Raw genomic sequence first — 15,382 nt, forward strand, 5'->3', positions numbered from 1 at the left:
TTGGTCTTTTTATCTTATTTATATATGTATCAGTGTTCGTCTTTTTATCTTATTTATACCTTATTAAGTGGTACGTATCTTCGTCCTTATTAATTGGTATCTTTTTTTTTTGAAAGGATTATTAATTGGTACGTATCTTTGTCGTGTACAACTATTTGTCCCTGTGTTTCTGACATTTGTTTATACTTATCCCGAAATTTTAATTTAATACATAAACCCATTCCCTATAAATATTCAGTTTTACATCTGAGCAGCTACAGACTCAGCTCATCCTTAAAACAATTTCCTGAATCTTCTGATCAAAAACTTCAAAGACCCAACTATGGCTTGCAGTTGAAGGCAAATTCAGCCATATTCACAAATAACTTTCAAGAAGCATCAACAAGACAGTACATAATTTCTGACATCCTAATATTCACAAATGACTTCCAAGAAGCATCAACAAGACAATACATAGTTTCTGTTGAGGGCAATATTTCTTGGATGGAATTTGGCTTTGGAGGTTGCTGACTTGTGGCAGCACTTGGCTGATTATGAATTACTTCCTCCCATAACCTATGATCTCGCTTATTTTTAAACCGCAATTTATATATTACGCATTTTTCATATTGTCCATCCAATTTTAAAAAAAAATTGACCATTCCCGTTTTTATCAACTATTGCTTTCAAGTAGTCAAGATGTCCATATTTCCATTTATAACCATTACTCTTACAGCCTGAGAAAGCGACCATATTTCTTTAGCCACCCTACATTTAAAGAGCACATGTTTTATACTTCCCACATTCTTGACAACATCCACTAATTTTACTCCTACGAATTATATCCTTTGCAATTGGAAGACCATTATGAACTATTCTCCACCAAAATATTTTTAACTTCATGAAATGTTAATATTCCATAACTTAGCTGGTTTTGAGAGAGTATTGAAGGAGAGGATGTGACCTGGAGTGTTTGGTTTCTTTTTGTTCTCCATGTTTTTTTTCTGCAGATGGTATTCTGATTTGACAATATAAACTCTAGTGCTCAAATAAAAAGATCTTTCACAAGCATAACAGGCTGAGTTCTTGATCCAAGACCTCTTAGGACAGGATATGGATTTTTTGAAGCCAATTATCTTTCCATGCTTTAACTTGTTTCCCAATTCCCTATTACCAATGTTGAACCATGCTTTATAGGTTTTTCGTTTTGATAATATGCTTTCTCAAGCATAGTTGGAGGTTTGGTAACTTTGAGCCTCACTGAAACTTGTTTTCCTTAAGTATTTAGTTTTATAAACTCTAGCTAGCAAAAAAAGATGGTAAGATTATTAGTCTCCAAGCTTGTTTGGCTAACAAAGCTTTGTTTAAAAAAAATCATATCTCTAGTACCCAATTCTTCCTGTTTTTTTGAAGCAGTAATTTTATTCCATGTGATCCATAAAATTTTATGCCTATTCTTTACTGCTGACTACCAAAATTGTCTCATAGCTTTTGTAATTTTCTGGATCACTATCTTAGGAAGCATAAAACATGATATGGTATAAGTTGGGAGAGCAGTAATTACATATTTCAGAAGTACTTCTTTACCAGCTTGAGTTAGAAACTTAGAATACCAATGGTCTAATTCATTCCATATCCTTTGGGTTATGTACTCAAAGACTTATTTCCTCTATCTACCAATTTGGTTAGACCTCGGTTCGGAGGTGTAATATGTTCGTAATTTATTGATCAGGTGATGCATCATGCATGTATTTGTGTGATTACATTATAGCGTTTGAACCTTGGTTCGAAGGATATATAACATGTTTGATCATGTTGTAACGGGAAAGTCGTAAGCCCATGGATTTCCGATTAGGAGAGATCTGTCAGACTCCGACACCCAAAGAGGAGTGTTGTGATAGCCATTGTTTTCATCAAAGTTAGTTTTGGACATGATGCAAAGACATGTGTGATATGCATATATACATGTGTATATTTATGTTGATATATATTTAAAAAAAAATCAATTTTCAAGCAAGAACATTGATAAATTTATGTAATCAACAGAAAATACATGACAAGGACATTGAATCAACCTAAAGAAATCTTTCAACGTTCGAATGACTTTGAATAAATAAACCGTTAACAAAAAAACCAATAACCACTCTCTTATTAGTTTGAACAACATCCAGCTTTCTTGACAGCAGAAACATCTTTACCGATCTCGATCTTGTCTCCTTTTGACGGAGCGTTAGCTGACTCGCTGGCTGCTTCCATTGCCTTTTTACTCACAATGCCGTGGATCTGAGTGAGAACTTGGGCGAAAGCGTCCTCGACATTCGTGGACTCGAGAGCAGAGGTTTCCATGAAGCAAAGAGATTCTTTCTCAGCGAATGACTTGGCGTCCTCTGTCTGAACAGCCACGAGGTGGCGGAGATCAGATTTGTTGCCCACGAGCATGACTACGATGTTTGGATCGGTGTGGTTTCTGAGTTCTTTCAGCCACGTCTCCACGTTTTCGAAGGTGGAGTGTCGGGTTACGTCGTAGACAAGAAGCGCTCCAACGGCGCCTCGGTAATACGCGCTAGTGATGGCTCGGTACCTAATGAAAATGATGAATTAAAATAATTGAAAGCAAGATTACCTAATAACAGATTCAAGAATCTCTCCTTGAGAGAGACAAATCAGAGAAATGAAATTACACCAGACCAATCTAGCTCTCTTACATGCACCATAAAAGGTTAAAACTAATCGTTGGATCTAAGACAGAACCCATGTTTGGTTTCTCTTGGCTGTGCAAATAACAAATCCAGATCTATTCTTTTGTTAGAGGTAGAGATCTATCTAATGTAAGCTCCAATTTTCTATTGGAAACTGAACAAACACAAAAATCTATAATGTAGATCGAGAAAAAGAAGAGACCTTTCTTGACCAGCAGTATCCCAAATCTGGGCTTTGATGACTTTATCATCAACATTCAAACTCCTTGTCGCGAACTCGACTCCGATCGTGGATTTCGACTCGAGGCTGAACTCGTTCTTGGTGAATCGTGAAAGCAGATTGGACTTTCCCACACCAGAATCACCGATGAGAACAACCTTGAAAAGGTAATCGTATTCATCATCTGCTCTGTAACCAGCCATTGGATGTCGATTAAGCAAAAAAAAAAGAAAAGACAGATCAGAATGCTTGTTTTTTTTTTTCAAAAGTTTTAAAACCCTTAACGAGATTTACGGCTTCGTTGTATCTCTGAGATCTTTTCGATTTCTACAGAGAGTCAGAGAGAGAGACGCGGAATTGAAACTAGAGAAATTGGTAAAAATGCACCTAAACCAACCCCTAATATACAATCTACCCTTAATCTCATAAACCTTTTTTGTTGGACGATTTTACCCTTCTGCCACGCGTCAGCCTATGTCTAGTAGCTCTGCAGTTCTCTGTCGTGTGTCAGATTCATTATTATATATGTTGGATAATATTCATTCTCTTTTAGTTCTCTTTTGTCTTTTCTCTTTATTTTTCATCTTCTTTCTTTATTTTCCTCATCTTCTTTCCTTTTCTTTCTTTCATCTCTCATCACTTACTAACTAGATTCATGGTTTCAAATATTTGACTACTTCTGATTATCAAATTTTTCATCTATTTTACTAACTTCGGTCAGTTATATTTGATTATCTCGATAACATAACTTGTTACGTGTTAATAAGTAGTATTCAACGTTGACATAATACGTAACAAGTAACACAGTCTGTTAACTCGCTAACAAAATTTGTAACAATCTTAATAGTCAAATTCATAGTTGTTATCTGACACATAGTTTGATACCAAAAGAATTCATAACTGTTTAACATGATTATCTGACACATAGTTTGATACCAAAAGAATTCATAACTGTTTAACATGATGTTATAAAAATCTTCACGTTAACTGATACATGATTTGTTTAGCTGATATTTGGTTTATTAGCTCACAAACAGATTTGATACATGTCTGTGAACTAATAAGTTACATGATAAGTTGGTTGTTATCCGTTAACCGATTTGTTACTTGGTATATGTATTTAGCTGATACATTATATGATACCAAATAATTGATAATTGGTTTGTACGATATTACAAGAGACTTGATGTTCATTGATACATAGTTTGTGTAGATGATAAATAATTGAATAAATAACTTGTGAGCTTGTATATTTTTTATATTTAGTTTTATTAGCTGACAAATGAATTGATACATGGTCTTGATTAATAAGTTGTTATCTGATATATTATTTGTTACCTGATACAAATTTTGTATGATAAATGATTTATTACACGTTTTGGTAACTGACACATAGTTTGATACTGAAGAATTTATAATTGTTTTATCTGACACATAGTTTGATAGCGAAGCATTCATAACTATCATATTTGTTATCTGATACAATTTTTATATGATAAATGATTTCTTACATGTTTTAGCATCTGACACATAGTTTGATACCGAATTCATAACTGTTTAATATGATGTTACAAAAGTCTTTACGTTAACTGGTACATGATTTGTTTAGCTGATACTTGGTTTATTAGCTCACAAACGGATTGATACATGTCTGTGAATTAATAAGTTACATGATAAGTTGGTTGTTATCCGTTAACGGATTTGTTACTTGGTACATATATTGTTAGCTGATACATTATATATGATACCAAATAATTGAATTGGTTTGTATGATATTACAAGAGACTTGATGTTCATTGATACATAATTTGTGTAGATGATAAATGATTGAATAAATAACTCGTGAGCTTGTAGATTTTTTATATTTAATTTGTTAACTGACAAATGGATTGATACATGGTGTTGATTAATAAGTTGTTATCGGATACATTATTTGTTAACCGTTAATATATATATTTGATATATAACACAACATATTAGCTGTTATAGAATATTTTATCGATAACGTAATCTCGATTTGATCTTCGCTGCTTTATCCAACAGTTCATCGTCTGTCCCGCCGTCCATCTCTGCAGTCTGACACACGTCTTCTCTGCGGTCTGACACACATCTTTTCTGCAGTCTGATTTATATTCAATAAATGAGGGACATTTTCGTCCGCACAGTACCAAAATGTTATTTCTTTTTGAGTTATGTACAATCATGGGCATTTCTCTAATATAGGCCTCACTTAGGGATATTTTGCCAATTCTCCCTTGAAACTATCACCGAATAGAGAAAAAGGACTTGTGTTGTCGTGTCTTTTTAGAAAAGTTGGTTGAATAAATTTACTAAAACACCCTGCTCATGCGTTCTGATCTTTAGCTAGTTGCTTCGTTGGAGCGATGAATAATTTCGTCATTTCATATGATCTTATCTTTTATGTTTTAAAAAAAAGAAATTAAATATTAAAAAAATGCGTCTGCCGGGAGTCGAACCCGGGTCTATTGCTTGGAAGGCAATTATCCTAACCGTTGGACTACAGACGCTTTTTGTTCATAAATTTTGGACATACCAATAATAATAATATTAGATGATACCTTTTTCTCATTTCCCTGTAAGGAGAGGTCAGTGGAAGATGAATTTAGGTAAAGCTGAATGATTTGAAGAATCAAGAAATTTTTAAAATTTATAAAAAATTCTAAAAAGTTTTTCATATTTAGGAAACCTGAAACTATTCTACTATAATGATTTTGAAAATCTTGTTATATATGCAATATTTTGAAAGTCTTGTTTTATGTGTTAAAAATGCTAAGAATCAAAGTTTCGGTAATACTATATTTTGATAGAGTTAAAAATTTTAAAACCCAAACTTTTTAAACAACAAAAAATTATATATGTCATTAAAAATCATAAAATTAATAGTACTTGATTTTATTAGAATGTTAGAATCCATTAGCAAATAACTATAGACTTGTAAAATTTTAACAATCATTATAAATATAGCTCCCACTAATACCTCCTAATTTTATCTTTTAACCTGTTTTTTTTTTCTTTTGCATTTGTTCAAAATAACAATACTTAGGTTCACCCCTGGGGTGAACTTATGAATTCACATCTTTCCTTATTTCAATCAAATTACCATAAATATGAATGTCACATAAATAAATAAATTATAAATTACAAAAAGTAAACTTTAAATAATAAACTTTAAATTCAAACCCTAAATCCAAATCTTAGATTTTAAATTTTAATCTAAACCATAAACCCTAAACCCAAACCTATACCCTAAACCCAAACTATATACCCTAAATCCTAAACCCTAAACCCAAACTCTAAACCCTAAACCCAAACTATAAACCCTAAATCCTAAATCTTAAACCCAAACTGTAAACCATAAACCCGAACTCTATACCCTAAAATGTATTTGAAAATATATTTGATGATCATTAACCCAAAGGTATTTGAAAATTATGGGTTTATGATTTACCGTTTGGGTTTAAGGTTTAGGATTTAGGGTTTAGAGTTTGGGTTTAGAGTTTAGAGTTTAGGTTTAAGATTTATGGTTTGAGTTTAGGATTTAGGATTTATGGTATATAGTTTGGGTTTAGGGTATAAGTTTGGGTTTAGGGTATAGGTTTAGAGTTTTGTTTAAAATTTAAGATCTAAAATTTGGGTTTAGGGTTCGAATTTAGAATTTATGATTTAAAGTTTACTTATTTTGTAATTTATGATTTATTTATTTATGTGATATTAATATTTATGATAATATGATTGCAATAAAGAAAGAGGTGAATTCAGAAATTCACTCTAGGGTGAACCTAAGTATTGTTCTGTTCAAAACCACCTAAGATTGTGGTGGGATGAAAGAGGTTTGCAAAACATAAGATTGCACAAGAATCTGAGTCTTAACTTTATCTTTTTCGTTTCTTTTTTTTGTTGTGTTACCTTGCTTATTTATTAACAAAGTGCACGTATCGCACATCGCACGTGAGCTTCGCTTCGTATGTACTTCCTCTGTTCCTAAATATAAGATATTTAGGTAAAAGCACACATATTAAGACAAAAATACTTTTTGTTTAGGAAATATAATTAAAACTACAAATTAATGAAAATTAATGGTATTCAACCAATTATAAAATAGATTGTTAAATATAATTGGTTACACATTTTTTAATAAAGTAAAAGTTACCTAGAAAAATGAAAACATCTTATATATTGGAACATCAAAATTCTTTAAAACATCCTATATTTAGAAATAGTGGGAGTATGTTTTAACCGAGCTTAGAGCATGCCCATTAGCAAACTCTCCTTTCCCGAATTCCAATGATTTTTTTTTATTATTTTAATTTTTTTTTTTTCGTTTGACTTTTCTAAAAAAAGAAAAAAAAAATCGAACCTATCGCGGGCCGCCACGTGGCGTGGGGCCCGCAGAATAGTGAAGACTCGGGTTCACTGCGATGTATTTCTCTCACCCAAATTCTTCACTCCTTGATTATTATACTGTTTTTTTTTTCGAAAAACGTGTGACCCCCTCTCTAAATCCTCTAATGGGGGTGCTCTTAGGAATCTGATATGAGAAAAAGGACAGTAGCTTCTATGAGCTTTGACTCAATAACACAGAAAGCAAATTTGGCCCTGCCAACAAATTTTAGACACAGAAGTCTAATTATTTATTTTGTCCTAAAAAACCATGAGAATTTGTAATGTTACGGGAAAAATTGAATCTTGCATTTTGTCTACTTTTTAATTTTATAAGTACATTATCAACATAATTATTTAATTGTTTATGTTCAACATTGACCCTAATAATAATATATATCTTAAAGCATCAAGCTTATGTCTTGATTGGCTTGTACTCAGGTACAACCATGTTAATAAGTTATAGAAGAAGAAGCAAGAGTAGATTATAATCTGAAGAAAGTTTCTCAATTTCTTTAGTCTCAGGTCAACTCCAATGAACATGAAATATAAAATTTGGTATAAATTCATTTCGAACAAGATATTAAAATAATATCATCCCACCAAATTTGATGTTATATAAATAGTTTAATACCAAATTTGGCATAGTACTATTTATTGTATCAAATATTTAAATATATATTTTATTATATTTTATTTAATAATATATTTCAATTATTATTATTTATTAGTTCACATTTGTAATAATATAAATATATTTTATTATTTGTATTTTTGTTATTTCACAAAATAACATATTTTATTTTTTCATTTCGTAATATAATTAAATCCTTATTACTTACTTATAAATATATTATTTTATTATGTGCCTTTCACTTTTAATTATTTGAAATTTCGAATACAACTAATATTAATATGTTTATATAAAATAAATACATCAATGTTATAATATTGTTAAAACAAAAATGCAAATGTAAATAAACATTATGAACATAAAATTACAAAATTTTAACAAACATAATATTTAAGTGTGATAAATAGTTATTTATTAATTAAAATAAAATATAATAAAATTATTAAAACAACTACCATCAAATAATATATAATACTATTATTTTAGTGTAAAATTTGATGTTATGGTTGAAAATAACAAAACATATGATATCAAAATATCAAATTTTTACATTTTTAATAGAAAATTTGGTGCTAAGATTGAAAATGCATAAATTTAGTAAAATAAAAAGTTATGTTAGTAGTGAAACACGGTGTAAAAAATATTAATAGTAGAACACACTTTCTATAGTTACTGAATTAGAAAGTGGGAGATAACAGCACGTGCTGATTGAGTAACTACAGATGTACAGTCAGGATTTCTGAACCTTTTTGGTCCAAAATGATCTCATCAACAAGGACAGAACTCAAAATAAATTAAGACCTGAAATATTACAGTTGATAGTTATCACTTGTCAGCAGAAGATCTAGCAGAAACAATACTTCGCCATTCATAGAACGCCGAGTACGAACGAATCGGTTCCAAAGGTGATGCATTTCTAAAATATCGACCCTTGAAAACTCGAGAAAATAGAGTTTGAGGCTTCTCTATTAATCTCCAAAATTGCTTTCCTAGCATAGCTGTGTTAAAATCCGTAAAGTATTTAAAGCCCAAGCCTCCTTCTTCCTTAGGTAAACATACTTTGTCCCAAGATTGCCAATGCATACCTCTAGTTGAGCCTCCTGGGCTCCACCAAAATTTTGCCACTACACTCGTAATTTTCTTAATAACTGTCTTTGGAATGCGTAAACTAGCCATTACATGGTTTGGTAATGCCGTGACTACCGATTTGATGATAACTTCCTTCCCTCCCTTAGAAAAAAATCTAAAGGTCCAACCATTTACTCTATCATTGAGGCGTTCATGAATAAAACCGAATACCTGAACTTTTGAGCCACTCAAATTTTCAGGTATTCCTAAGTAAAATCCCATCGCGCCTTGATTTTGTATCCCAAGTATATCTCTTAATTCCTGTCTTTCCAATTCTCCAATTTTGTGCACAAACTGAATTGAGGATTTATCAAAATTTATTTGTTGTCCCGATACCTCCTCATATTCCTTTAGAATCCTGATAATTGCCTGACATTCCTCTTTTTTTGCCTTACAGAAAAAAAGGCTGTCATCAGCAAAAAGTAGGTGGGAAATAGATGGACAGGCCCTGGCCACCTTTATTCCTGTCAGCTGTTTCTCTCGTTTAGCCTTATTAATATTTGCAATCAGTGCTTCCGTACATAAGATAAACAAGTACGGTGAGAGCGGATCCCCTTGCCTAAGTCCTCTCTCTGGAATGATATTTCCCCTTGGCTGACCGTTCAGCAATACGCTGTATTGTACCGATGATATGCATTCCATTATGAGTTTGATCCAATGATGATCAAATCCCATCTTTAAAAAGACCTCCTGGATAAACCTCCATTCCACCCTATCATAAGCTTTACTCATATCCGTCTTAATAGCCATAAACTTGTTCTGACATGCCTTATTTGTTCTCAATCCATGGAACATTTCCTGAGCAATCAGAATATTATCCGATATCAGTCTACCGGGCACAAAAGCTGACTGAGTTTCTGAGATAAGCAATGGGAGGCACGCCTTCAACCTCTGACATAATAACTTGGAGATAATCTTGTATCCTACATTACATAGACTTATAGGTCTCATTTCTTTCATCCTTGTAGGTCTCTCTGTTTTTGGGATTAAACAAATATTAGTCATGTTTAACCTTGTATCCAGTTCTCCAGAAGTAATAAAATCATTTACCAAATCCAATAATTCCTTCTTGATTATATTCCACGAATGCTGAAAAAATAAAGCTGTCATTCCATCCGGTCCCGGAGCCTTCTCCGGGTGCATCATAAAGAGTGCCTGACGAACCTCTTCCTCCGTAGCTAATCTGCTTAGTCGCTGGTTCATTTGAGGGGTAATAGATGGTGTTACCTCCTCCAGAAAACCGTCAAACTCGGTCGGAGATGTTGTGTGAAATAAATCGTCAAAATAATCTACTGCAACTTTTTTCAAACCTTGATCCTTAACCACCCAATTACCATTTTCATCATAAAGTCCTACGATCCTATTCCGAGCACGACGCTGTTTTGTTAGGTCATGATAGAATTTTGTGTTTAAATCCCCCGCTGTATTCCATGTGTTTCGACTTTTTTGATGCCAATATTCTTCTTCATCCTTATACGCCTCCTGTAACTTCTTAGATATATTTAATATATCCTCTTGGGTACTATTATTATCCGTCTGTACCTCATCAAGCGCCTTCTGAAGCTCGCCAATTTTTTCCTTCCCGTAAGGAGGATTATTCTTGCGCCATGTTGAAATCTCGTGCCTACAACTTATGATTCTTGACACAAAATTGCTCGCACTTCCTCCTACATTATTCCTTGAAGTGTCATCCCATCCCCTCTCAATAGTCTCCCTCAATCCATTCTGACCGATCCATCTTTTGTCAAAACGAAATTGTCCTTTTCGTTTCTGCACTTTGTCCTCAAGGAAAGCCACAATTGGCCTGTGGTCGGACCCCACTAGTCCTAGATACTCAGTATATGAACAAGGAAACAGTGTGTGCCAATCCTCGTTTGCTAATGCACGATCCAACCGACATTTTACCATCACCTTATTCCTTCTTCCTTGCCAAGACATTTTGTTTCTCCGAGCTGGAAATTCTAGTAAACCAGTGTTCCGGATCATGTCATTAAAAAGAACAAAAGAAGCTTGATTTCTTATAGTACCCCCTTCTTTCTCATGATTACCCGTAATCTCATTTAAATCGCCAATAAAGAACCAAGGTTCCGTTCGAGTGAGTCCATATCGTGTTAGCCGTTCCCAAACATGTTCCCTCAATTTTTGGACTGGTTCTCCATAGACAAATGTCATAAAGATTCGTTTCCCTAGTGCCTCCGCTTCTATATCAATCATACGGTTGCTAGAATATAAAATTTTGACTTGATACTCATTATTAAAATAAAGAGCTAATCCACCACTCGTTCCAATTGGATCCACCGTAACCAAATTGTCAAATCCAAAATGAGCTTGAAATCCCTGAACAAAATCAAAATCTTGTTTTGTTTCCGACAAAAACAAAAAATCTGGCTTATGCTTATGCCATATTTCCCTTAAGTAGCTAATTGTCCATTTACTTCCCATACCTCTGCAATTCCAACTTAACACTCGCATAAAATAATATGTAATTTGCTCTGGTGAGCTAAACTAGTGGGTTTAAAGAGACCCATAACAACTCCAGTAATCATCTGCCTTACCTTAGTGGCCATAAAATAAATTACGATAAACCAAAAAACACTTGTATTTTGTTTATCCTCTCCGTTCCTCCAATGCCCATTTATATACCCGTATCCACAATCCAAGTAGCCTCGTGTATTTTGTCCTCTCCCTTCCATAGCAAGAAACAAATTCAAGACTTGGTATAATGAGACCAAGTGATGAAACGGCGCCCAGAACCACACCTGAAACACACCTTGCCCGCTTTTATCAATTATACTCCTACTCCCAATACTGCAAGACAGCCCGACCCAGCACCCAATATGCACCAAACCAGAACATATAAAACTCACTAAATACGTCATCTTTAGCCGGGAGAGCACCAAATAAAACAGATCGATAATAACATTATACAAAAGCTCAACCAAACAACTTTCGAACCAACCGAGTTGGCATCTTCTTTGATCAAAAACCATCAAAACACAGAGAAACAGACTTAAAGTTCCTCTGGTTCTCATAATTAAAATTAAACCATTAACCAAACCTTGGGGGAAATCCAACCCCTTAACCAACAATGAATGAAAATAAGCAACAAAAGCTTAAAACCAAATTCTTTTGTCTCGCAAATCGCATGGTTTGATTCTGTTGTAATGAAAACAGAGATCGTACCTTCCATTACTTGAGGCTTCTTGTTAATATTGGCTGAAGAGCCTACCGATTCTCCGTATCTCGATGTAATCCCCTTTATTTCCTTTTCGGATTTTGATTTGTGAAAATCGCTTCGCAGATCTTCATTTGGGATTTCTTTTCGAGACCTTCCTTTCCCTCTGATTACCCAGATCTCACCATATGCCTTCTTGCGATCTCGTGTACACGCCAAGATCTTCCTAATGATTCCTCCGATCCTCGGATTCCAACGCCGAAGATGCATAAACCCTAGATTATCGCAATCGCCATCGCCACTCTTTTTTTTTTTTTTTTACAACATTTCTAGTAAGCAAAGGACTAATCAAAAGGGTGGGATCAGGATCCACCATATCAGTATGGAATGATCCCTGGCTCCCATCCACCTGCCCGAGACCAGCCAATAAAAACCACCACAATCTTTATCCGGAACTGACGGTAGACTCACTCATCAATGAAAATTCGAGGACTTGGAATATTCAAACGATTCAGAGTTTGGTTGACCCTGAGGACGCTAAAATTATTCTAAGTATCCCGTTAAGCAGATCGATGCTAACAGATAGGGATGGCTGGCATTTCAATAACAATGGGAGGTATACAAATAAATCTGGTTATCAGATTGAAAGGGTATATCCAAATAGAGAGCGGGCTTTACCAGAACTAGGACCCTCCATCATCCCGTTGAAGGCGCAGTGTTGGAAAATAAAATGTCCACCTAAAATGAGACATTTTCTATGGCAAATGCTTTCTGGATGTATAGCGGTGAAGAAGAATTTAAAAACCAGAGGAATAAATGGAGATACTATCTGCACGAGATGTGGAGACCAGGAAGAATCTATCAATCATATTTTCTTTGAATGTCCACCAGCGGTTCAAGTTTGGGCGTTATCTAGGATTCCATCGAATCCGACAATCTTCCCCAGCAACTCATTATTTGCAAATATAGACCATTTGTTCTGGCGGGTAACACCAGTAATCGAAGATCATCATTTCGCATGGATACTGTGGTACATTTGGAAGGCAAGAAATTGTAAAGTCTTTAGCAATTTGGATATTGATCCACGGGATACTCTTCAACTAGCCGAAACGGAGTCCCGACTTTGGAAAGAAGCACAAGATACCCTTACCCAAGGAGTAGAAGTTTCAACGACATCAGCTATAAATCAGGTTTCACTAATTCCAGGTAGGTGGTGTTTCTCGGATGGATCATGGAAGGTCAATGAGAGTTTTTCAGGTCAAGGATGGTATAGTACTTTGGAAGGTTTTGATGGGTTAATGGGGGCTAGGAATACGAGAACAAGTCTTTCTCCTCTGCACTCAGAGATAGAGGCACTGATTTGGGCAATGGAATGTATGAGGAATTTGAGGCAGTATAATGTTACTTTTGCAACGAATTGTTCGCAGGTGGTGAAGATGGTTTTGGAACCAGACGAATGGCCAGCTTTTGCAAATTATTTGGAAGATATCCGAATTCTGAGAAGAAGTTTTATTTCTTCGGAGGTGGTCTATGTACCCAGGACAAAAAATACGAAGGCGGACTGTCTAGCACGTAGTGCAAGAAAGCAATCGTCTTACGTTATCCATATGGATAGAGATCCTCCAGTTTGGTTAACAGAGTCAATATGAGTCTGTATTGTTGCTGACAAAAAAAAATAGTTATCACTTGTCAGTGTACAATTAGGTTAACAATATTTACTGTAGTCAATAATTGATGTTCAGTTGAGTAGCCCTTTAGTTAGGGTTTAGGTTAACTAACTATAAGGTTATCTATAAGGTTAACTAACTATAAAGTTATGTTAGTAGTGAAACACGGTGTAAAAAATATTAATAGTAGAACACACTTTCTATAGTTACTGAATTAGAAAGTGGGAGATAACAGCACGTGCTGATTGAGTAACTACAGATGTACAGTCAGGATTTCTGAACCTTTTTGGTCCAAAATGATCTCATCAATAAGGACAGAACTCAAAATAAATTAAGACCTGAAATATTACAGTTGATAGTTATCACTTGTCAGTGTACAATTAGGTTAACAATATTTACTGTAGTCAATAATTGATGTTTTTAGTAGACCAATGATTTATAGTTAGATCAGTGTACACACTTTCTATAGCCCTTTAGTTTTAGTTGACCAATGATTTATAGTTAGATGTTATGAGTATGAATTCAATTTAGTCTCAGTCCATATCACGTTTTACAACTCCTTTTCCAACTGTGACAGGAGATTTCATTTCGTTTTGTAATGCAGATATATTATCTATTCACATATAGACGGAGCAAGCCTAAAAATTATATCCTGATTAATCGATGATTAATCCTAATTTTTTGTTAACTCCCTAGGCGTAGATCAACCGCCCGACTCATGCCTAGCCTAAAGTAGTTTCGAACATGAGATTTAGCCCTTCCGTTAATCACCATTTGGCCATAAAGATCAGATTGTTATTGTTTCACTTCAAGCAAACAGACAAAACAACTTTATTTGGCAATGTGCTCTGCGTCCTTTCAGAATGCCTGTGTTCGTGTCTGTAAACAGATCTCAAAAACACCCTTTCACTTTTCTCTCTCAAGATTCCCACTCCTCTCTCTCTCTCTCTCTCTTAAAGTTCAAAAAATACAACCCACTAAAACCTTCACTCCCCCTCTCGAAGACAGCGTTTTTCTTGCTTTCTTATCCTGACAAAACAAAAGAAACTATCGCTTTTTTTCCAGAGAAACCTCTCAAGTTCTTGTGAAAGTTTGGTACAACAAAAGCAGAGAGACATCCGTGACTTCTCTAGAAAACGGTGTCGTTCTCTCATTCCCTACTTTTTCGGTGTTTATTTCTCTGTGGCGGATTCCCACTTCCAATCTCTCTACCAAACGGAGCCTTCAGTTTTGCTTTTGTCTTCGGTCTCAATTATAAAAGTTTGAATCTTTTTGAACCAAGGAAACCGAAAAGTTAAAATGATCAACTGACTACTCACCCTAAGGGTTTATCTAAGCTGTTTATTTTTGGTAAGTTCAGTGTGTTAGTTACATCACGTGTTTCACAATGACGGTGAAATGGACGGTGAAGTTGGACGGTGAAAGAGGTGAAAACAAAAGTCAAAGAATGAAGTAATTGCTTGTGTCTTTTGTCAACAA

General features: G+C 34.4%; 1 protein-coding gene and 1 non-coding gene across 2 annotated transcripts; both read right to left on the reverse strand.

Moving 5' to 3' along the window:
- Nucleotides 1–1,969: 1,969 nt before the first annotated feature.
- Nucleotides 1,970–3,266, reverse strand: LOC108848608 (ras-related protein RABA1c). Its single transcript, XM_018622010.2, has 2 exons — nt 2,881–3,266; nt 1,970–2,560 (listed from the first exon to the last, which is right to left on the reverse strand). Exons 1-2 carry the CDS (start codon nt 3,099–3,101, stop codon nt 2,131–2,133), a joined length of 651 nt encoding a protein of 216 aa, XP_018477512.2. The 5' UTR covers nt 3,102–3,266; the 3' UTR covers nt 1,970–2,130.
- A 2,088-nt stretch (nt 3,267–5,354) lies between these two features.
- On the reverse strand, nt 5,355–5,426 carry TRNAG-UCC (transfer RNA glycine (anticodon UCC)). Its single transcript has one exon. It is a non-coding gene; the product is annotated as a tRNA-Gly (tRNA).
- Between the last annotated feature and the right edge of the window lie 9,956 nt (nt 5,427–15,382).

Source organism: Raphanus sativus, chromosome 4 (assembly GCF_000801105.2).
Source record: "Raphanus sativus cultivar WK10039 chromosome 4, ASM80110v3, whole genome shotgun sequence".
In the NCBI taxonomy this organism is placed as follows: domain Eukaryota; kingdom Viridiplantae; phylum Streptophyta; class Magnoliopsida; order Brassicales; family Brassicaceae; genus Raphanus; species Raphanus sativus.